This window comes from Ursus arctos, unplaced genomic scaffold (assembly GCF_023065955.2).
Source record: "Ursus arctos isolate Adak ecotype North America unplaced genomic scaffold, UrsArc2.0 scaffold_9, whole genome shotgun sequence".
Classification (NCBI taxonomy): domain Eukaryota; kingdom Metazoa; phylum Chordata; class Mammalia; order Carnivora; family Ursidae; genus Ursus; species Ursus arctos.
In genome coordinates this window covers 9,418,068-9,443,506 of record NW_026623111.1, presented here as the reverse complement: position 1 = coordinate 9,443,506, position 25,439 = coordinate 9,418,068, and the positions used below count along the sequence as shown (strand labels likewise).

The window sequence follows — 25,439 nt, the reverse complement described above, 5'->3', positions numbered from 1 at the left end:
GAATACGTGAATGTAGAGTTTTAAAAATATTCAGGAGTGCTTATTAAATCCTACTTTAGCATTTTTCTGTAATTTGTGACTAGCCAAAAAGTACAGAGCACTCAGGTCAGTCTTAACAAAAAAACCCAAAACAAAATGGCATGTATCTGAAAACAAGCAAAAAACAAGTGAGTGTTGTTAAAACTTATCAACTAAATTTGTCCATTTTAGTTTCAGTAAAAAAGTATTTTTGGTTTAAAACTGAACACCGAAGGTGGTTGTATAATTTTGTTTCATTCTTTATTCCATCTTCCTCCCCACCATTGCTACTTATATCCATGGAGTTATAACCTGACATACTGATCTATTGAGCCTGTGAACTGAATTCTTTGTCAGTAGAGATGAATGTTTTCTAGGTTTGCAGTCAAGCTCCTTCTTTCTTTGGGATCTCTTGTTTTAAGCATTATAAATTACTGATCTGGGGCGCCTGGGTGGCGCAGTCCTTAAGCGTCTGCCTTCGGCTCAGGGCGTGATCCCAGCGTTCTGGGATCGAGCACCCCATCAGGCTTCTCCGCTAGGAGCCTGCTTCTTCCTCTCCCACTCCCCCTGCTTTTGTTCCCTCTCTCGCTGGCTGTCTCTGTCAAATAAATAAATAAAATCTTAAAAAAAAATAAATTACTGATCACTCTTCTGTACTTAAATAAGAATTGATAAACGTTGATTAAATTTTACATTTAATCTTAGGTTCAGGAGTAAAATTTTCCTCTTTCAAAGGAAAATTTCTGTTAGGAATTACCTATATTTGTGCCTTTTCCTTAAGTAGAGACTTTTTTTTAGAGGAAGTGTTTTCTTTGATAGTTGTCTTATTATTCATTTCTTGCCTACTGACATATTGGGCTAACACCATCTTCCAAGTCTGTTATATAATAGTTTACTGTCAAAGTCTAAGGGGCATTTTATAATTAAGAAAATGCTTTCAGTTTTTATTAGAATTAGAAATTTTTTTCCCTAAAATCAGTTTGGTTAAAATGCATACTGATAACCATTAAAAACAACTGTGTGTTGCAATTTGTTATATTGTAAATATTTGCACACATTCAATTTCCTCTTATACTTAAAAGTACCCATTCATTCATTAATTCATTCATGAGTACCTTTTCTGTACCAAGCACAATGGTGAGGGAGACAGTATGATAGTGTTGTCCTAGAGTGATGTGCTTAGTACACAGGGGGACTTTACAGCACAAGTAAATATGTAAGCAGAATATTAAGGGATATGCAGGAACGTATGATACAGAAAAGGGCAAGAAAGAGTAGTCCAGGTTGGAGTAAAACCTTAGAAGCTAGGAAGCAGTCTGAAATATAATAGAAATTTATATTTGTCCCAGCTGGAGGTTAGGGTGTAAGGTAAGGAGAGTTGAGAAACAGATAATGTGTTAAGGAGTTTAGATTTTCTCCTAAGAGCTATAGAATGCTTCTAAAGGTTTTTAAAGATTTTTTTTTTTTTTTTTTTTTTATTTGACAGAGAAAGACAGCCAGCGAGAGAGGGAACACAAGCAGGGGGAGTGGGAGAGGAAGAAGCAGGCTCCCAGCGGAGGAGCCTGATGTGGGGCTCGATCCCAGTACATCGGGATCACGCCCTGAGCCGAAGGCAGATGCTCAACGACTGCGCCACCCAGGCGCCCCTAAACGTTTTTAAACAGAGGAGTGATTTGACCAGTAGTGTAGAGCAAGGGTTCTCTTTTTGACTAAGAATGGTTTTTACATTTTTAAATGGTTGGAAAAACATCAAAAGAAGGATATTCTGAAAATTATATGAAATAATAATTTCCAATAAATAGTTTTATTGGAAGAGAGCCATACTCATCTTTTACATTGTGTCTATGGCTGTTTTTTCACTACAATGGTAGAGTTGAGTAGTTGCTATGAAAAATATATGACCCACAAACTCTAATAGACTTACTATCTAACCCTTTATAGAGAAAATTTGCCAAAACCTTGTCTAAATACACCAATTAAAATATAAAGGTAGTCAGAGTGGATAAAAAAGCAAGACCCACTTAAAAGCTGTCTATAAGAAACCCACTTTAAGTATGAAGATTCAGATAGGTTAAAAGTAAAAAGAATGAAAAAGATATATTCTGCAAACACTAATCAAAAGAAAGTTGGAGTAGCAATATTGATAATATAAACAAGGAATTTAGTGCAGGGATTAAAAAAATTAATAGGAATTTAGTGCAGGGATTAAAAAAATTAATAAATAAAAAAGAAAATGTAATATTTGGAGGGTTCATTCACAAAAAAGCCATCACAATCCTTAATATCTATAAACCCACAAAGAGAACTTCAAAATACTTAAAGCAAAAACTGATAGAACATTGCAGCTGAGACTTTAGTACTCCTCTCAATACTGGTAGGGTGTATAGACAAATAATCAGTCAAGACATAGATGACATGAACAGCATCGACCAGCTGGACCTGATTGACATTTATGGAACGTTCCATCCAACAACAGCTGAATAAATGTGCTTTCAAGTGCACATGGAACAAGATAGACCATATTCTGGCCTATGAAAAAAGTCTTAACAAATTTAAAGGAATTGAATATGTGCTGTGTCAATAATGGAATGAAACTAGAAATTAGTAACAGAGATATTTGTAATATCCCAAAATGTTTGGAAATTAAACAGTTCTCTTCTAAGTAACCAGTGGGTCAAAGATTTTGAATTGAACAAAAATGAAAACACTGCTTATCAAAATTTATAGGGTGCAGCTAAAATATTAGTGTTTAGAGAGAAGTGGTTAGCATTATTACAAGCTTAGATTTGAAAAGAAAAAAAATTCTCAAAATCAATGATCTAAGCTTCCACCCTAAGAAACTAGAAAATGAAGGGCAAATTAAACCTAAAGCAGGCAGAGGAAAGGAAAAAGTAAGGCAAAAGTAGAAATCAAAAACAATAGAGAAATTGGGGTGCCTGGGTGGCCCAGTCATTTAGGCATCCGACTTTTGATTTTGGCTCAGGTCATGATCTCAGGGTTTTGAGACTGAGCCCCTCATGGGGCTCTGTGCTGGGTGTGGAGGCTGCTTAAGATTCTCTCTCTCCCTCTGTCCCTACCCCCTTCCTCTCCAAAAAAAAAAAAAAAAAAAAAAGCAAAAACAAAAAACCAGTAGAGAAATCAATGAAACCAAAAACTGGTCCTTTGAAAAGAGCAATAAAATTGATAAACCTCTAGCCAAATTGAGCACGAAAAAAAAAAAAGGCACAAATTACAATATCAGGAATGAAAGAGGGGAATTTGCCACATATCCTGCAGGTATGAGAAGGAGAATAAGGGAATATTAAGAAAAATATTACTTCCATAAATTTGACAACTTAGCTTAAATAAACAAATTCCTGTAAAGATACAAACTACCAGAGTTCATTCAAGAAAAAATAGATAAACTGAACACTACTATATTTATGAAAAAAAAAAAAAACTAATTTATAATTTAAAATCTTAACAGGGAAAACTATAGACCCAGATGGTTTTACTGTTGAATTCTACCAAACAAACATGTATGGAAGAAATAATACCAATTGTATTTAAACTTTTCCAGAAAACCAAAGGGGTATGACACTTCCCAATTCACAGCAACAGCATTAATCTGATACTAAAATCAGATGAAGACACTGTAAGGAAACTACAGACCAATATCCCTCATGAACGTAAGTGCACCCCCAGCAAATCCTTAACAAAACACTAACAGTGACTTCAGCAATGTACAGTATAAAAAAGATACTACATCATGTCCAAGTGTGGTTTATCCTGAAAATGCAAGGCTAATTCAGTGTTCAAAATCAATTCATATAATTTGCTATATCAATAGGCTAAAGAAGAAAACCCATTTGATGATCTCAGTAGATGTATAAAAAGCATTTGACTAAATTCAATATCAGTTCATGATTTACAAAAACTCTCAGCAAACTAGGAATGAGAGGGAACTTCTTCAACCTGATAAATGGCATCTATGAAAAACCCATAGTTAATATCATACTGAGTAGTCACAGAGTGAATGCTTTCCTCCTAAAAGCAGGTACAAGGCAAGGATGTCTACTGTCATGATTCTTGTGTTCAACATCCGTCTTGAGGTCCCGGCTATTGTAAGACAGTAGGAAAAAGATAAATAAGACATATAGATTAAAAATGAAGAAACAAAATGACCAAATTCTCAGATATGATTAATTATGTTGAGGATCCCTGTGTTGAGAAAATCATACAAGCATAACAAGACCCAAATAAAATAAGACAAATATCACATTAAAGGATACAAAGACTGAATATTACAAAAATGTAGGTTCTTCTCAAATTGATTTATGGATTCAGCATAATTTCAGTAAAAGCCTGCTGGTATTTTTGTGTGTGGTGTTTAAACAAACCATATCTAAAATGTATAAGGAAGGGTAAAGGGCCAAGAATAGTTGCTGTGCTCCTGAATTACACAGTGAGGAACATATACCATGCCAGTGATCCAAGACTTTTTATAAGTAGCTTATAATAAAGACAGTGTGGAATGCACTCAAGGAAGCAGAAGAGAGATGCTGGAAACAAAGCTCATGTAAACGGAACTTGGGTGTTATTTTGAAAGTGGTTTTGAAAATCTTTGAGAAAGAGTAGAATATTTAATGAGTAGTCCTGGGACAGTTGTTTATTTGAAAAAGAAAGTGGATCCCTATGTTATCCCCATCACAAAAAATTAGTTCACCTGGAATGAAATGTTAATGGCACAACTTTTTAGAAGAAACAAATAAAAGAACTGCTTTCCTACTTTGGTATGTGGAAGGAGTTCTTAAACAAGATGCAAATGCTAAATTTAAATAATGAATACATCAACCACAGAAGGTAAACACCACAGAAGATAAACACATTTGTTTCTATCAAGTGACACATTAAAGAATTCAAAAAGATAAGCCACAAATTGGGAGAAGGTGTTTATAACAAAAGTAAATGACAAAAGATTACTATACTTTTACAAATATACAAGGAAAAGACAACTCAGTAGAAAAAATGGATATAAAACAGAAATAGGAATGCCACAGAATAAGAAAGACAAAGGGCCCAAGACATGAAAATAAGTGCAGTCTCATTACTGAGAAGGAAATGCAAAATATGACCACAGGTAAGTAATAAGGTACAAATCAAGAGACCTAAGAATAACAGTGATGGAGACATGATATGAATCTGCAAGAGTTCATATTCACTGCTAGATGGATTGCAAATTGGTACAACCACTTTGAAAATAATTTGGCATTATTCTATAAAGAACATTCATAGATTATGCTTGATCTTAGCCAACAGGCTGAGAAGCGATGAACATTCATAGACTATGATTCACCATTTTTTTTTTCCCACTCTCATACCGCTTCATGTACATATCAGGTGACATGTACTGTGAATAGTCACAGTGCATCATTGTTGGTAATAGCTAACAGTTGGAAAAAAAAACTCGAGTGTCCATCAGTTGGAGAAAAGAGATATAAATTGTATGTTCATTGGAGGTATCCTCTATGGCAGTGAAAATGAGTGAACTATTCTACTTGGGATAATGTGCATGAAACAACGTGGTATAGAAAAAGACAGTCCCAGAAGACTACATGTATGAAGAGAAAATTGTATGAGAGTTAAATGTGGACTCTGGAACTGGATTATGTGGGTTTGAGTTCTGGCTCCCCTGCTTACTAGATGTGTGTCCTTACCTAAGTCCTTTACCCTCTCTGTGCCTCAGGATTTTCATGCGTCAAATGATGGCTGTTGTGAGGATGAAATGATTTAATACATGTAAAGTACCTGTAAAAACGGTGCTCTAGAAATGTTAGCTCTTCTTATTACTCTAAGATCTTCTGCTGTCAGGCACTTTTCTCTTTACTATTTACTTTTTGTTGTTATTTTAAATGATCTTTCATCCCCCTCCTCCCAGTAGATCTAATATATGGTGGGGAATTGGAAAATATAAAGAAGAATTAAATAACTGTAATATAGTTGCCAATTAAGGCAATTCTTACTGTGGCTTCTGTTCTTTGCAAGATCCCAGGGTATGCTGGAATCTAGGCAGGACAAATACACTTTTTTTTTTTTCCCCATGCAAGTCTATGTATGAAAGGCATAAGTGAACTTGGACCCTATTATATCTATATATCATGCAGAATTTTGCAAACATGTACGGTTCTGTGCAGGTATGAAATTCTCTAATAAGAATTCCTATGGAGAATGTTCAAAACATGAATTAATTTTCCAGTTCCTTTAGGCTTTTGGCATGTGGGCAAACGCTAATCTTCATGATTTGTGCACGCATGTTATAGAAAGCAATAAAAAGTTGTAGACAGCCACAAATGTAGAAAGATTTATTACTCTGTAGTGCTGCTATGGTCTCAGACCTATTATTTCATTTTAGCATGAAGTTAGAGGAGAGGTAATTATCCATTATCTATCCCCAGAAAGAAGTTAGGTAATCTAATTAATGCTACTAAATAAGTTGAGAAAATATTAAGAATTCTTACATACTCCCTCCTATCCTCTTGATTCTGGCTGCTGTTGGTGTTGCTCTGGTGACACTACGGAGTTCATATTCATTATTGCTTCAGAATTCTTCTACACTGGTTTGTGATATCTATGTGACTACAATAGAAATGCAATGCAAAGTGACTTGGCAAATTTTGTAATAATATGGAAAATCTATAAAAGTGTTGGAGAGTTATTAGAAGCAAAGTAATTAACAAATGAGGATCTGGCAGAGTCAGGTGATAAATAATTAAATCCATGAGGTTCATGGCACATACAAAAGAATATGATCTGATAAAGGATTAATAGAGGTCCTTGGGAAAAACTGTCAACACTATGGATATTTTTTCAACAGAGACCCTTCTTTATGATCATATGAAAAATTAGGTTTGAAGTGAAGATTGTCATCATTATAATTTTAAGAGGAAGTTTTAATATAGTGAGATATACATACATAAGAATATGTAAGATATAGAATAGCTCTTCCCGGGTTAGGAAATAGAGGCCTACGAAGTGCCTTTCTCAATCCTTTCAGTAACTTTAGGGATAACTATTATCCTTTGTCCTGATCTTTTCCTTGCTGCTTTTTTTTTTTAGTTTTATCATCTGTATATACCTCACTAAATAATATTTGTTTTGGTCATTTAAAAAATTTCATATGAATGCTGTCATTTATGTGTATTACTTTGTGTCTTGCTTCTCTTGCTCACATATGTTTGTGATATTCATTCTTACTGTGCAGTGAGATGTCATTAATTTTTCGGTCCTGTATAGTATTCCTGCAAAATAAGAAAGGATACAGTTGATTCTTGAACAGTGTGGGGGTTAGGGGTATGACCCCCATGCAGTTGAAAATCCACATGTAACTTTTGACCAAAGTGTTAACTACCAGTAGCCTACTGTTGACTGGAAGCCTTACAGATAATATAAGCTGTTGGTTAACACATATTGTGTATGTTATATGTATTGTATACTGTATTCTTACAATACAGTAAGCTAGAGAAAAGACAGTGGTATTAATACCATAAGGAAAATATACACATTTATAGTACTGTACTGTATTTATCCAAAAAAATCAACACATAGGAGGGAGCTCCAAGAGCTACTGTGGCTGCCACCACCCTGCAAGGGTGTGGACAGTAGGGAGCGGCCCGGGCAGCAGTAGCAAACAGGGCTCAAAGTGAGCTTCACAACCCCTGTTAGGTCCCAGCTGCGTGACCCTGCATTGACCCAGACCCTGCAGCATGCCATGCTCGACATCTACAACTCTTTGAGCTTGGAGCCGCCACTGGCCTAAGAGCCTTCTGCTCCTGCCCTGTTGCCTCCACCCTTAGCTCCCTCCTTGCAGTCCTCCAGAAAGCTCACAAGGTCAGATCTATGGCCCCTACAGCACCCAGGCTTTTCCTGGCAGCAGTCATGGCAGAAGCAGCTCAGCTGGAAGGCAGAGGGCTTGGACCAGAGAGAGTGAGGGCTGCAGCATGCTGCCTTAGGGAACACAACCACTTGACAGAATAGTTGGCCCCTTTTTTTGTGCAGCTCAGCCCTACTTTGTCCAGGACGTCTCCATGGAGATCCTCCAGGAATTTCCGAAAACCGTATCCAACCTGTACTGCCTCCGCATGCGCAGCACTCTGGCTCTTCTCCTGAATGTCCTCGCCCGCCCAGCCTCACGTAGACACCAGCAGTGGCTCAGGCTTGGGCTGTCTGTCCTCTGGGTCCTCCTTTTCACTCCCTGCTCCTTTGTGTGCTGGTACTGCCCCATGTGTTAAGGCTTCCTGGAGCAACAGTTCATTCAGTTTCTTCGTTTTCTTCATTTTCTTTGTTCAGGATTTTTTTTTTTTTTTAAGGATTTTTATTTATTTGACAGAGAGACACGGCGAGAGAGGGAACACAAGCAGGGGGAGTGGGAGAGGGAGAAGCAGGCTTCCCACTGAGCAGGGAACCCGATGCAGGGCTCGATCCCAGGACCCTGGGATCATGACCTGAGCTGAAAGGCAGATGCTTAATGACCGAGCCACCCAGGCGTCCCCGTTCAGGATGGTTTTTGTCTTCTGGATGGTAGGCATTCCAGGTTGGGGGTTCAGTGGCTGGATCTCTGTTCTGATGGTGCTGAAGGCCAGCACGGCTGTAGCTGTGCTCATGCTGCTGCTTGTCCTCTCCTTCACTAGCATCACTGTCCTGGGATTCGTGGTGCTCAGGCAGATCCACTCCTTGCACTGCCGCACAGGTGCCAGCTTTCAGGTGGCCCGGCAGGAATTTGCTTCTGGTGTCTTCAGTTTGGTGATGCCAACTGTAGCTGCCAGTGCAGCCACTGGGGCTCAAAAATTGCCTTCCAGGCCCCGTCACCCCTGACTGGGATGCCCTGGCTCTGCCATTGGAGAGAGCCGACTTAGCCCCCATCCCTGCGGTCTCTGGGACTTGGCAAGACATCACTACTTGATGTCTCCTCTCTAGTGCCCTCAATTCTGTTGCCATGACTGCTGAACCTGACTTAGGATCTGGAGAGCGCACAGTGACCCAGTCACTGCTTTCCCTCCACTCCCCCAGTTAGGCCACACTACTGCCACCTCTTACGCACTCCAGTCCAGCTTCCCTCTGCTGTTCCAAGTCAATTGCTTTGGTTATTTAAGTAAAAAGGAAGTAGAACTGGAACTCAAAAAACAAAAAAACAACAACCAAAAAAAAACACCCCAAAACCCCACAAATAAATAAAGGCCAACATGTAAGTGGATCTGTAGTTTCAAGCCCAGTGTTGTTTAAGGGTCAACTGTATATTATCTTAGACACCGTTGATGCTTTGTATTTCTTTTAAAAGCTTAAAAATATTTTTGTCTTTATTCAACACATACTTTTGAGTGGCTATTATGTGCTTTTTTGTGCTCACCTGCTTTTGTTTTTAGCTGCATGTAACAAAAGAACCGAATAAGCTTGGCTTAACTAATGAGCTTATTACATCAGTATATTTGATTTCATAAAATCCTAATTTCTCTGTCTCAAAAGCATCATGAAACATTTAAAAGGAAAATCCTAACCTGAGGGGAATATTTGGAACAAATTTGGCAAATGACCTTATTAGAGAAAGTGCTTATACACATTGATAAGGTGAAACACATAAAACACAGTAGAAAATAGAAAAGGAAGAGACATTTGATAAATAAATACAAAAACTAATATACAGGAAAAATGTTAAACTTCACTGAGGTTTTAAAATTTATACTACTTTCTAGTATACCTTTTTCTTTATCTGTGGAACAGTGATTTTCAGGCAGTTCTACTTTTTAAGAAGATTGGTTTAAGAATCTACAGTCAAAGTCAAGTTCTGGTCATTTTTTATTTTGTGGCATTAGCAATTCTTCTAATACAGTATGATTTACTATGTCATCAGAGAAAGACAGCATTAGAGAGTGTGCATGGCAGGGTAAAATTAAACACATGCTCACAATCAAATTAATGTATTTCATCTGTCTTCAACTAATAACAATCTGTCATGTTATCTATCTGAGTAGGGGCATAAACAGTTTATTTTGTGTTTGGAGTAACTTCCTGGAGGTAGTTAATGTGACAAGTAGTTTGTTTGAATTGAGTATAACCAGATCAACACTCTAGATGTTTCCTTGATACCCTAAAAATTACTGTGAAAATCTACACAAGTGCTATATTTGTATTTTGCTTTTACTTCTTTAAGTTAGACAGCGACATATTTTACAGTCATTTCACAGAGAATATTCTGTGTCTGCCATCATATATGAACTGAGGAGCAAAATTTCCTTTTAATGCTTTCTTTCCATTTATAGGAAATAGACATTATAATGATTAGCATCATATAGCACTTTCCCTTTTTGTAAAAACGTGTAATAATACATTCTGGTTTTGATGAAAAAGTCATATTTGTTGTAGAATATGTTTTTATAGGATGTTGGAAATGAATATTTAGGAAAATAGGAATATCGTAAAGTTTCAGGCCAAAAAAAATGATACTGTTGCAATGTTTTTCAGATTTTAAAAATCTTAAGATTTTTCATCACTTAGTCTGATCAGTAGGTCTGAATATTGCACATCGATATACCTAGTTTTTAAGCTATTACATTCGTACTGTAACTTTGAAGACTGTTCTATTGATTATATCAGTAATCCTGTAGGTAGATGCATTGGAACTCCTGAATAAGGATGCCTGAATGCCAGTAAACAAATAGGACCAAAAAAGGAAGTTGTTGTATACATGGCTAATTAATGTGTGTATATTAGAAGTCAAAATATGTACATATTTTGAGCACATGTAAATCAAATTTAGTACATTATTAAGGGTATTTTACTTGTCATATTTGGGCTAATCATGATGGATCATTTTTAAACATGTAATTTCACAATTTGTACAGCTGCAAGTACTTTGTAAAGGACTTTATACAATCAAGTGTTAAGGCAAAGAGTATCTTAGTTTTACAGTTTTATGATTTATTGTTATTAATGAATACTTTTAAAATACTAATAAGCAATAACCAGGTATATTAGTTCACGTTTTTATAATGGTGAGCATTTAAAGTTTTATATCTTATTCTTTTAACTAAAACTCTCAATAAAAGGTAGACTGTTAAGTGATCATCCCCAAAGGTGATGTTCATTCTTTGTAAGACACTAGCTGGATGTGGAATTAGATGGCTCAGCTCTAATTCTCGTGCTAATGATGACTAGCATTGGGACTTTGGTTAAGTCATTCTGAGCCTTGGTTTTTTAGGTGTGAATTAGATGAGTGCTTTACCTATTTTCCAGGAGTGTTAGGAGCTCTCAAAGTATTTTGCAAATTTTGAAACAGAGTTTGGATTGCTTCCCACATCTCCTGGAATGATTTCTCTCTGTACCAAAGTAGTTTTTTTCAAAATGCAAGATCACATTGTGCCATTGGTTACAACCCTGCAAGGGCTTTGCATTGCCAAATCTGGATAATATCCTCATGTTATACCTGCTACATGTCCTTACTCTTGCTCATTATGCTTCTTGATTTTTCTCAGTTGTACTCAGTCACTTTCCTCTGTTGGGTTTTGTCCTAACTGTTCCAGTGACTGAAACGTTTTTCTTCTCCAGTCTTCTCTTAGCCTGGTTGGCTTAGCCTCATCCTTTAGATCTCAGATCAAAGAGGTTTTCCATAGCTACCGTATAAAACTGGCATAATTACTCTCTTGGTTCCTGTCACTCTCCATCTGTCCCCCCCCAATTTTAGATTATGAAAATTGTTTCATTGCCTTGTTTATGTATGTGTTTACTTGTTTATCAGTCTTTCTCCCTTGTTAATGTGAGAGTAAAGGTAGTGTCTGTTTTGTTCTTGCTTGTGCTTAGCACAGTACTTGACACATAATGGGTGTTTAAACTTATTTAATAAATGAATCTTAAGGTATTGTTTTACCTCTTTTAAAGAAGTACATGAACTTTTTTTTGTGACCTGTGATTTTTGCAACTACACAGGTAATCTGAGTCATCTTTAGGTTGATTAATGTGTAGAACTGTAACAACTTTTGGGAGGAAAAAGAATCAGCTGCATGAGTCTAAGTGTAAAACTTGCCATCTTTTATTTTTAAAGTTACATAGACAATGGTAACTAGTTATACAAGATGGCTGAACAGAAAAAAGTGTCACGTTCGTGAAATCTGTAGGAGTGTAACCTTTTTTTATCATTTGTAATTTCCTTTTGAATGCTCTCTGAATTTAGAAACAAGGAGTTGTTACTTTATAGTGAATGGAAGTACTTTGAATCCAACCGGGGAAGGTTGAAGGTTTTTTAATATATGTCACTCACAAGGATTTCCTGTTTGTGCCTATACTTTTGCTCCGGTGGACTGGAATATGTAAGGTAAGATGGGTGGAAAGTGTCGCTGTGGCTCAGTTGGTTGAGTGTCTGACTCTTGGTTTCGGCTCAGGTCATGATCTTACGGTTGTGAGATTGGGCCGCATGTTGGGCTCTGCGCTCAGAGCGGAATTGGCTTCAGATTCTCTCTCCCTTTCCCTCCCATTCACTCCCTCTCCCTCAAATAAATAAATAAATGAAATCTTAAAAGAAAGAAATGGAGCTGTGCAGATGTTACCTATATTCATATGAGCTCCTTAGCACCCAATACAAGACCCTCATGCCTCAGCCCTGCTAATTTCACCAGCTCTTGGAAGCCAGATTCTTCCAGATGCTTTTACACATTTTCCTTTGTTGAAGAATGTACATCCTCTCTACCCCCAAGGTTGTCTGTTTTTTTCCCCTCATCTTCCAGTAGTTAGCTGAAGCGTCATCTTCTCTGTGAGATCTTTCCTGTCCCTCTAAGCAGTTCTAAAAATTGCCGTTCTCTATTCTCCTGTTGTACCTTGTCTTAATAGAACACTGTTGTTCTCTTGGTCTCAGAATTCCATTGTTACATCTTTCTGCATGTGTTTCTCTTAGCCTTCCTGGCCTTTAGCACTTAGGTGGTGCTAAGTAGTTCATGAATAAATGAATATCCGGATAGACAAACCACAATAACACTAGCTAATACTAATTGAGTATGTGCCAGTCATATACTCTGTGCCTTATCAAGTACCAGTCATCGCTGTATGTATTTTATACGTATTTACTTATTTTATCTATCGTAATAACATTATGAGGCAGGTACTGTTGTTGCCCTCTTTTAGAGATGAGAAAACTAAGATAAAGAGAGATTGATTTATTCAAAATTCCACAAGTGGTAATAGAACAGCAAACCAAACTCAGGCGGTCTGGCTCTGGAGACGGCATTCTTTACTTCCCATGTCTTACTTCCTCTTCACATAAATTGGTGAATTATTGAAGAACCATAGTTTTTTTCTATATTTGCCTTATTACAAACAATTGAGAAATACAGAAAAGTAATTTTTTTTTTTTTAAGATTTATTTATTTATTTATTTGACAGAGAGAGACAGCCAGTGAGAGAGGGAACACAAGCAGGGGGAGTGGGAGAGGAAGAAGCAGGCTCATAGAGGAAGAGCCTGATGTGGGGCTCGATCCCATAACGCCGGGATCACGCCCTGAGCCGAAGGCAGACGCTTAACCGCTGTGCCACCCAGGCGCCCCAGAAAAGTTATTTCTTGTATGAGTTTAATTCTCATATGTCGTCACTCTGTATCAATAAAATAGTAACAAAGATCATCTTTTGGGGTATGAATAAATTTTTTGTTAACTCTTTATGGTGATATTTGATATGATGTGACTTTTATTAGAATTCTTGTTTGTTAAACATCATTTACTTATTGTTACTCATAAAACCTGTCTCTATATCCTTTATATAGGCCACTTTACCTGGAAGTTATCCAGTGAATAAATTTTGAACCATCACATCAATTTATAGAGTTAGTGTTCCATTGGAATTAGCACGGCCAAATGAAGAATGAAAGTGACAACTTCAGATTCAAAATTCTGATTTGTTGCTTCTAAGTCAAAGCTATGAACCTCAATAAAATCAAAACAAAATAAGAATACATGTTACTAAAGTATTTATGGATGAAGTGATATATAATGTATTTGATTTTCTTAAAATAATCTGAGAGTGGGGATATGAATAAAACAAGATTGGTCATGACTTGATAATTGTTGAAGAATCTTTCCTTTTATCTTCCAACAAAATGTAGTGACAAAGAATACATTTTTGTTTTCATACAATTTTCCATGTATTACTTGAGCCATTTAATGGCAGAAGAAAGGATGTTTCTCCAATATTTCATGTTTTGTTTTTATTTTTCCCTAGTAAGTGAAAAAAAATGCCAAAGAGTCTTCTCAATATATGATTGTTTAATTTAATTTTGTGACGTGACTATTTGAATATGGCATAACCACAATCAAAGAGATAGTTACAATGCTTAGATTTTTGATATCTTGCTAATTTTAACTTTAAGCTAGTATTTCTTAGTAACTCAAGACCCAAAGTATACTCAGGAAGAGGTTATTTGTTAACAAGAATGATGTAGATCTGTATTTTATGTTAGTTAGCTAATCTGTATTAGTTAAGGTACTGCTAGATGCTATAAACAGACAATTCCTGAAGTTTCACCATCTTAGTACAATAGAAATTTATTTCTTGCTTATGTAAAGACCCAAACCAGGTAATGCTTACCATTAGTGGCTCATCCCCCTTTCAGATAAAAATTCCTTCGATTTTCTGGAGCTGCCATTTTCAACAGATGGCTTCAAGGTTACTGTGAAGAAGGAGAATAAGGACTACCATACCGGAAAGGTTTATTTATTAATTTATTTATTTTAAAAAAAGAGTTTATTTATTTGCGAGAGAGCGAGCACAGAGGGAGAGTGAGAGCAAGAAGCCGACTCCCTGTTGAGCAGAGAGCCCGATGCGGGGCTTGACCCCAGGACCCTGAGAGCATGACCTGAGCCGAAGGCAGACGCTTAACTGACTAAGCCACCCAGGCGCTCACACCTGGAAAGCTTATATGGGTCAAGCCAAGTAGTGATGCATGTCACTTCTTTCTTCATTACACTGATCAGAAGTTAGTGTTATGGCCACACCAAACTGCAAGCCAAGCTGAGAAATGCAGTGTAGGTTGATGAACAGTTCTCTCCTCTGGCCATCTTACCCTTTTATAACTATTTTACTCTTTGTGTTAAGAACAGTGCAGGATCCTAAATTTTACCTTACTTGGAAGCTAGCAAGTTAGCCTGCTACCACTGTGGACACTGGCAAAAGGCATGAGATCCTGGGTCAGAGATAAAGGACTTTGTTACTCCTACCACAGCAAGCAAGCAAGGTCAGCTCCCTGTTTGCACTGGTTCTCCTTGCTCTTAAGTTCCAGTAGGGCAGTGTGAGGGGCCTACAAAGATGATATGCATGCAGTGGTTTTTATCACAGCTGAGGAACCCTGAGCTTAGGAAACCTAAATCCTTTATAACGAGTTACAGGTACACCTCTGAACTTTGCTCTGGCCTTTGCTTTATTATACCAGACAGTGGACAGACTTACACTTTATCCTGAGGAAGGCACTATCTCTATGTAGGCTGCTTGCTGTGAAAACATCTTTGAAAGAACAGTCCAAAACAAAAGCTGTCATTTAACAATTTTACTCTTCCCAATTTTAATTTTTAAAAATTGGTGTAACGGGCACCCGGGTGGCTCAGTTGGTCGAGCATCCGACTCTTGATTTCGGCTCAGGTCACGATCTCAGGGTCGTGGGAATGAGCCTGGCGTTGGGGCTGCACTGCGGAGTCTGCTTGAGATTCTCTTTCTCTCCCTCTGCCTCTGCCCCTCCCCCTGCTCATAAAATAAATGAATAAAATCTTTCAAAAAATTATGTAACAAATTCTAGTGTATTTTTTGTCATTTATTTATGCACATATATGTTTACAAAATGGAAGTTTTATTAAATGTGCAATTTTGTACTCTGCTTTTAAATTTTTTTTTTAAGATTTTATTTATTTATTTATTTGACAGAGAGAGACAGCTGGCGAGAGAGGGAACACAAGCAGGGGGAGTGGGAGAGGAAGAAGCAGGCTCCCAGCAGAGCAGGGAGCCCAATGTGGGGCTCGATCCCAGGACTCTGGGATCACGCCCTGAGCCGAAGGCAGATGCTTAACGACTGAGCCACCCAGGCGTCCCTCTGCTTTTAAATTTAACATCCTATACTATTGGTTATTTCACTTAAGAGTCTTTTTTCTTCACTTTTATTGGGATATAATTAATGTGTAACATGGTATAAACTAAAGGTATACAGCATGTTGACTTGATACATGTACATACTGCATAAATGATTACCACCATGGCATTAGCTGACACCTCCATCACCTCACATAATTACCATTTCATTTTTGTGGTGATAACATTTAAGATTAGCAGCTTAATGCTGTATATTAAATCCCAGCACTTACTCATCTTTGAACTGGAAGTTTGTACCCTTTGACCAACATCTTCCCATTTCCCCCAACCCTCAGCTGCTGGTGACCACCACTTTGCTGTTTTTCTGAGTTCAGCTTTTTTAGATTCCACATACAAGTTCTATCATATAGCATTTGTCTTTCTCTGTCATAGTCCACTTAGCATAATGCCACAGGTTTCATCCGTGTTTTTGCAAATGGTAAGATTCTCTTCTTTCTTTCTCATGGCTGAATAATATTCCATCGTGTGTGTGTGTGTGTGTGTGTGTGTATACACCACATTTTTTTTTTAGTAGGGGGAGGGGCAGAGGAGAAGAGAGCGAGAGAGAGTCTTAAGCAGGCTCCCCACCCAGCGTGGAGCCCAATGCAGGGCTTGATCTCACAACTGTGAGATCATGACTTGAGCTGAAGTCAAGAGTTGGATGCTTAACCAACTGAGCCATCCAGGTGCCCCTATACCACATATTTATTCATTCATTTGTTAACGGACACTTAGGTTGTTTCCATATCTTGGCTATTATGAATGATGATGCAGTGAACATGGGAGTGCAGATATCTTTTTGAGATCCTGTTTTCATTCCCATTGGTTATGTACCCAGCAGCGGGATTTTTTTGAGGAACCTCCATACGTTTTTGCATACTCCATACTACTTTACATTACCAACAGTGCATGAGGATTCCCTTTTCTACGTTTTCGCCAACACTTGTTGTCTCTTGTCTCCTTGATGATAGCCATTCTGGCAGATGTGGTGTATCTCATTGTGGTTTTAATTTTTATTTCCCAGATGACTAGTGATGTTGAGTATCTTTTTGTGTACCTGTTAGCCATTTATATGTCTTCTTTGAAAAAATATCTATTCAGTTTCTCTGCCCATTTTATAATTGGATTGTTTTATGAATTCTTCATATATTTTGGATATTAATTCCTTACCAGATATATGACTTGCAAATATTTTCTCCCATTCTCTGGGTTGCCTTTTCATTTTGTTTGATGGTTTCCTTTGCTGTGAAGAAGTTTAATTTGATGTAGTCCCATTTGTTTATATTTTATTTTGTTACCTTTGCTTTTGGTGTCAAACCCAAAAAAATCATTACCAAGATTTCAGTTAATAGTCTTTAAGTCTATGATTTTTAATGGCATTATGTGGTTGTGTCATAATTTAACTGTATGTCATTTTTGGGAGATTTATTCTTCTTCTGATACTTCTTACATTACAAATAACTCTGTGGTGAAGATCTTAATTTATAATTGCTATTTATCTACACCCCTGATGCTTTCTTCAAGATAAACTCTTCCAAGTTGTGTTACGTGGTCATAGAGTATAAATGTTTTAAGGTTCGGCACAGATTTCTAAGTTGCTTTTCAAAAAGCTAGTTGTACCATCTTTCATCAACTCTGGGTGTTCTCATGTTTTTTATTTTTATTTTGTTTTGTTTTTTTTTTTTCTTTCAGTTTTGCTACTTGAAAGGTAAACTTCAGTTCTTTATTTTTTTTCACTTGCTTTGCTTACTGATCAAACAATGCTTTCACAGGTTTATGTGAAACATTTTTAAAAAGGCTTTTAAGGTAGGCTAACATTCTGTCAAATATAATTATTAGTTACCTTTCTGAGAAAATACCACTTCTCACTGGATTGTTAATATTCCATGAAACCCTGACATATGCTTTTGTTGGTATCTCTTTCTTGCTGTAAATCTAAATTATAAAATATGAAATATTGTAAATTGTATTTTAAAAATACCTTAAAAATTGTACAGGTTGTTCTTTCTAACATCTTTCTAAGTTTTATCAAAATTAAGGTGGTTAACCAAAATTAGGCTTCTCATACAACTTCTATTTCATGTATCATGTGATTTTATCAGCATGACAGGTTGACTTATTATCTTGACATCTTTTTTTTTTTTCCTTTTCCATTTTAATATACAGGTCAGAATGAATGAGCCAAGTAATTTTTTTTTTTTGCATAGTTGGTTTTGTCAATAAAAAAATTTGGATTTTCTTGTCTAATGTAGACTTAGAATTTTTTCATCTTTGTGCTTTTTATCCCCGTTTATGTTAGCTACACGAGAAAGCCTAGGACATTGATATCATTGGTTTATCTCCTGCAGTCTTATCCTATACAGCCCTGACCTCCCATTTTCAGACGCTAGTTTCGATCCTTTCTTAATTTCTGAGACCCTTCCACATCAGTAAAATTCCTGTATTTTTAATATCTTCCTTGAACAAAAGTTTTAAAACTTCTGCCATATAATGTGTGTACTCACTTGTCTTTTTTGTTGGAATAGTCTATCTCCTATGAGGATGATGCTGTCTTCTCCTGAAGCTCTTTGTTTTTCTTTTCTTAGATTTTATTATTATTATTTTTTAAGTAAACTCTACCCCCAGCGTGGGGCTTTTGAAATCACGACCCTTCCTGGTCTACCAGCTAAGCCAGCCAAGCACCCCTCCTGAAGCTCTTTCAAATGTTGATTTTCCCCTCTTGTATCTACCTTATCAGTCAGGACTGGAGGTGGGATAGGTGACCTTGTTCAGTGTTGCTCTTTCCAGACCATTCTCCTTGTCTTCCCCAAAAACCCTTGGATTTGAATATCAAGCCAAATGATTATACCTCCCTCCAGCTAGCTACTTGTATTTTTTAGCGTTATCAGCCAACCCCTGCCTGAACTCCCAGAGATTTCTCCTGGTTCACAGTCACTCCATTACTGTTGCTGTCACCATTCCTGGTAATTCCAGTGTCCACACAGAGTATCCTTGCTTTCTCACGTTCCTTGAGTTCTTTACCTCTAGTCCTCTTGTCCCCGACCTACACTAACATACTCATTCTGAAAACCTAGTCATATCAGTTTCTGGGCCCTCTCTGTAATATTGATACTAATTTCATGTATCCCAGTCTATCCATTATCTCCTGTCTTTCCAGCTCAGCTGCATTAGTAACTCAACTCCAGTAATTTTTAGTCCTACACAAAACCTTAACATCAGTTACCAATTATATCAACAATTTTCAATTTCCTGAACCCCTCCTTACTCAACTTATATTTCATGCTCCATCAGGCTAATCACTTCCTTACGTCTGCTATCTTCAACTTACCTGCCCTTCTTTTTAGTAATTGTGCTTGGTACAGTTTCTCTGCTTAATTACTTAAGTAATTTCTCTGCTTGAATGCAAACCTTCATGTGCTCAGCACCTCCTCCCATGTAGCTGAGTGTGGTTAGAACAAAACCTGTAACATACTGTGTCTCATTTTAAATCCAGGTTAACTGTCTTCAAGTGATTTCTCTGAATCCCTCACATCCCACGTCAAATCCGTTAGCATTTTGTACTTACTTTTTATTCCAAAAATGTATTGAGAATCTGCCCTACTTTTTACCATCTCTACTGTTACCAAGTAGAGTGTTGTCCAAACTATTATCTTCTCTTTCTTTAGGTTTTTTGTTTGTTTGTTTTTTTACCAAAAATGGAGGGAATTTTATAGCCTCACATAACTGAAAAACCCAATAACTGTTTTGTCTTCAGCTGTGGTGTGATCCAGGGACTCAAAAAATATGTATGTATCACTGCAACCCAGTCTCTCTTGGCTCTGCTTTCTTCCCTGATTTTTTTTTTCTTAGATTTTTACAGTAGCTTCCTCAGTGGCTTCTCGGCTTTACATTTGACTCTGTAGTTTATTCTCAGCGAAGCAGCCCAAAGGAACCTTTTAAAATGCTGGATTACATCTTTTTTTTCTTTTTTTCTTACAGCCCCCAGTAACTTCCCATCTCTCTTACAATGGCCAGTGCACCCTCTGTGATCTGGTTCCTGGCTTTTTAAACCTCATTTCCCGCTCTTTCCCACTCTTGCTAACTCACTTCAGCCACCCTGGTCTGCTTTTCTCTTATTGCTAAGCCTAATCTTCCTTTAGGGTCTTTGCACTTAACAATCATCTCTGACTATGTACTTTACCTATTGGTCTCTTGCCTTTGTTAAAATGTAAGCTCCTTGTATCTGCAGTGCCTGGCCAACTAGACACTCAAATATTTGTTAACTGAACAAGTGAATGATCTATAAAGTGGTTATCCTTTGAAACTGGTAAGCACCTGTTTAAGCAGGGCTGTAGTACGCTTGAGGTAAAAGAAATTGCATGTATATACAATGTTAATGCCTTTGTCCTTCAGTTGCTTAGGTATTGGAACGATATACATGAAAATGTTATCAGTAGTTGTCTGTAGTTAATGGCATTTTACATTTGACATTTCATTTTCATGGTTGTTTTTCTGAATACTTGGGTAATGAATACGTATTACCATTATTAGGAAATTTTTATTCCATTTTCAAAAAATATGAGAACTAGAAAGATGATGAGGTTCACTGAAGGACATAAAGGAAATTAAATCAAAGCACTGAGTGTTATCACATGTATGATAGAGTGTTATCACATGTATGTATTATCACTGGATAATAATTTTAAAATTGCAGAAAGGAAAGATTTTATCAGTGTCTCACTATAACTTTATCTTCAGAGGAAAACTTTGTGGTGCAGTTCTGGGAGGGCCTATTCTATATCTGCTACCTCCTTTGTCAGAATCTCAGTTATTTAAAATAACTTTTCTGATTGCTGATGGTCTTTTATGTTCCTAAAATACGGGTGGTGGCTTTTTTAGGACCTGTATTCTTTTTCATCTTTGGGTTCTTACTGCCTCCCACAGTGCTTGGTAGAGAATAGGTGTTCAAGAAGTGTTTGATGGATAAATATTGTTGTTTTCAATTGACCAGCGATAGTACTAGTTTCTCATGGTTATCTTTTTTTTTAAAATTAATTTATTTATTTTAGACAGAGAGTGAGCTGGGGGAGGGGCAGAGAGAGAGGGAGAGAATCTCAAGCAGACTCCTTGCTGGGCCCAGAGCCCAACGTGGGGCTTGATCTCATAACCTTGAGATCATGACCTGAGCTGAAACCAGGAGTCAGACGCTCAGCTTGCTGAGCCACCCAGGTGCCCAATCATGGTTATCTTCATTAAGAAAAACCTTTTGCTTGGGTAGTAAATTCCCCAGGGCTATAGATAAGTGTATGTGGTAGTTAGGTTGTTGATGGATAGGAGGGAAGAAGGAAAAACAAGAAAGAAAAAAACAGAACAATGGTAGACTATTGCATTCGAAAAGATGGATGCACACACATATTAAATGACAAACTTCATGTTTGTTTTTATTTTTAATTGGACAGTGATTTCATTGGGTAATTTTCTTAGTGACATGATTTGTTCTTACTCATGTTGAATTAGGAAAGCATTTTAGCCTCAATATTATGATAAACTAGATGTATAAATGTCAGTGCTAATAGCTTAGTATTTTATTTTAGTCTTCTACAAATTGATGCCTGTGGTATCTGGACATTTTTTGGCTTGTTCTTGTAAATAAGGTCTCAGTGATGTTTAAGGAACAGCAACTTGTGGCCAGAAAAGAAAAAAGCTCCATATTATCCAAGCTAAGTAATATAAATGAGACTCAGAAATCCCCCACTAGATCAAAAATCTCCTAGAGAAAGATCTCTTGAGCCTACAAACTAAAGACCTTCAATATAATTTTAAATAAAGCCTTTTATGTAGCATGAGAACATTTTTTAGTTGATAATCAATTGCCACTATTATGTAGGCTTAGTAGATTTGCAAATTTACAAGTTTTTACAAGTCAGTTGGGTCCCTTCCTCAGGAAATCAGTTTAAGTTTTTTTTTCCTCTATTGACTCAAAGAGCCTAGTTGTCCTTAAATCCTGCGAATATATTTGCCTTATAATTTGACGGCATTGAGTCAACACCCTTATAGGGTCTGTAGTGTTGTAAAAAGAGAAACTGTCTAATAAAGGATCACATTTGAAAAAATAGACTGTGCTGGATAAAACCACTCTTGGCCACGAGTACTGTGCTTTGCTCTAAAGCACCGACACCTATTCAAGGAAATACTCCCTGACCCGGTGCTTTCAGAATGTAGACTTTAGCTTTGGAAAGCAACTGAGATGTATCTTTGTGAAATTAAACCGTGGTTTCAAATAAAGTAAACATGCAACAAAATATTGCTACCTTTTGGCACAAAATTCTGTGTTTGTGTTAACATTGAAATTTATAGAGATTGCAGAACTATTGTAATTATTAAAGTAATTAAATTGTTTCAAACTAAATGTGCTTGGGTAAGTGCATCTTACTTTCAGTTATAGTCGACCCTTGAACAACATTGGGTTTGGAGTGCCCATCCCCTGCATCGTCAAATCCATGTATAACTTTTGACTCCCCAAAACGTAACCACAAACAGTGTACTGTTGCCTGGAGGACTTACTGATAACATAAACAGTCAATTAACACATGTTCTGTTTGCTGTGTGTATTATATGCTATATTCTTACAATAAAGTAAGGTAGAGAAAAGAATAGCTCTTAAGAAAATCACAAGGAAGAGAAAATACTTTCACAGTACTGAACTGTAAAAATCCACATCTAAGTTCAAACCCACTTTGTTCAAGGGTCAACTACAATCATTATGTTTAAACATGTTATGCTAAGTAGATCTGTTTTGGGTCTCATCAGCATTCCCGAAGCTGTAGGTAATAAGAATGATAGTTTTCGTTTTTCAAGCACTTTTCATGTGCTGGTCATTGTGCACCATCCGTGGATTCACTGTCAAATAACTCTACACAAGGCAGGTGTATTTGTTAGTCTCAGTTTTTAGACTAATAGACTCAAGCATAAAAAGGATAAAGAAATTGCTCAAGGTGACACAGCTAGTGTCTAAGCTGGGATATGTTATTGGAAAGTAAATCAAATTTAAACATGTTAACAGTGTTTTGATTGACTCTTATATCGAGTTTTGTTCACTGTTTTTGTTCACTTTTCTAGTTGATTTGGAGCATATGCGAACAGTAAAACCTGAAAAACACTTACGGTTTTGCCGGGAAAATGGTTTTAGTAGCCACTTTGTCTCAGCAAAGACAGGAGACTCTGTAAGTAAAACAATGAATACTGAATATTATGAGTGATCTTTTGTTTAATAATAATATTCACAGGAAGTACACTTCCCAGGCTTAACTTTTGGAACAAATTAATTCCTATTGAAGACATAAAATAGATAAAATGTTTATTCTGTTTACATTACATCTATAATTCATTTAACATAAGTTTCTGGTTATTTTAGGGAATTTAAAAGTATGAGAGTTAAAAAGAACAACAAAAAAAGAAAGAACATAAAAATCACCCACTATGTCAGCATCCAGAGATGACCATTCACAACCTCATATGATTCCTTATAGTTTTCCGATGCTCACAAATGCTCGTGCTGTTGCTGTTGCTGGTGGTGAATTGCATTCACTGAATGCTTGCTTTGTGCCTTGCATTGTGCTTCTCCCATTATCTCTGCGCTACAGATGAGTCTGAGAGGGATGATGTAATGGGGGTCCAGGTTACACAGCTAATGAGTGGTGGGGATAGGATTTGTAAACCTAAGTAGTGACACTCCAGGGTTATTAACTGCACTAAATAGGGGTGCCTGGGTGGCTCAGTCATTAAGCGTCTGCCTTCAGCCCAGGACATGATTCCAGCATTCTGGGATCAAGCCCCACATCGGGCTCCCTGCTCAGTGGGAAGCCTGCTTCTCCCTCTGCCTCTCCCCCTGCTTGTGTTCCCTCTCTCACTGCCTCTCTCTCTGTCAAACGAATAAATAAAATCTTTAAAAAAAAATTAAGATCATAAATACGAAATAATTTGGTGTTTTAGTTTTTTATTTAATATATTTACGTGCAGAAAATTTGGCCATGTCATTTAATATTATTAAATAGATTTAATCATCAGATTTAATTAGATTTAATAATCCATACTACCGCCAACATTGTATTAGTGCCATATCACCGTGGTGTTTTTTTAACATCCAGGATTTATTTATTTGCTTTTCAATCTTTGTCAGTTTGGTAGGCCAAAAAAAAAAAAGCGGTTTTGCTGCTTGAATTTTTTTGATTGCTATCGAGGTTGAACTTTAAAAAATTTCATTAAGTTTATTTTCTGGTTATTATCAGAACCCTTTCCCCCAAGATAATGCAAACATGGGCGCATACCCACCCACACATGCTATTTAAAAATATATAAAGTCAGTACTTCTTGATAAGTTGATGGATTGGGCTTCACCCTCACTTACCTTTCTGGGGTCTTCTGTCATTTGAGAATTAATTAATTGATTAATCAATTAATTTTGAGAGGGAGCGAGTGAGCATGTGAGCAGGCAAGGAGGGGCAGAGGGAGAGGGAGAGAGCGAATCTTAAGCAGTCTCCCTGCCCAGTGTGGAGGCTGATGCAGGGCTCAGTCTCACAACTGTGAGATCACGACCTGAGCTGAAATCAAGAGTCAGAAGCTTAACCGACTGAGCCACCCTGGTGCCCCTAGAATTATTTTAACTTCTGGTATTTTATCTTGTGTTTAACCACTCCATATTTTTTGTGTACTTACGTTGAACCATCCTTAAAAATCCTCGTTATTTTCTTTCGAAATGCAACTTTGAAGTGGTTCATTCTTGTGGAATCACTTTGAGACTTTAGTCATCTCCATCTTCAGGTTATTTTCCTCATCACCGGGGAGTTGAGCTCCTGACTGTACTTTCTCTAACAATACCTTTGTTGTAATTCTTAGTGATTTCAGTGTCTTTGTTTGTCCTGCACCCCATCTCAGCCACTCACTCCCAGGCTTTGTCATTACAAATCACTACAGCTCTTCTGTTACCTCCTATCTCAGTGTCAGACATCCTAATCACTGACCACCCTCCGGTCTTTCCAGCTCATAGTCCTGAGTGCCCTCATCCAGTCCATTTGCAGTCCCGGCAGGACCTGCCAGACGCTGATCTTAACGCCTTTTTAATGTCCTTAACCTCCTTTCATGTCCTCATTTTCCTAACTTAAATCTCATGGCCAACCCAAAATCATTGCCATGCATATGCCCTCAGTTCCCTTTCCTCTCTTTGACTTTATCAGACTCATTTGGCTAAACCTTAACTCTGGTTTAAACCAAGCCCCCACTGTTCTGTGGCAGCCCCCAGGCATTTGAACATGATGCGA

The 25,439-nt window shown here is 37.2% G+C and overlaps 1 protein-coding gene and 1 pseudogene across 2 annotated transcripts in view; both read left to right on the top strand.

Annotated features, from left to right (window-relative positions):
• The window catches only part of RAB28 (RAB28, member RAS oncogene family), a 93,098-nt gene that overhangs the window by 54,666 nt on the left and 12,993 nt on the right, over positions 1–25,439 (top strand). For both annotated transcript variants that reach the window (XM_026514415.4, XM_026514416.3), the window contains exon 5: positions 23,242–23,345. In XM_026514415.4, coding sequence (XP_026370200.1) covers positions 23,242–23,345 — 104 coding nt within the window. The remainder of the gene's footprint in view (positions 1–23,241; positions 23,346–25,439) is intronic.
• LOC113266777 (secretory carrier-associated membrane protein 3-like) lies at positions 3,693–8,868 on the top strand (annotated as a pseudogene).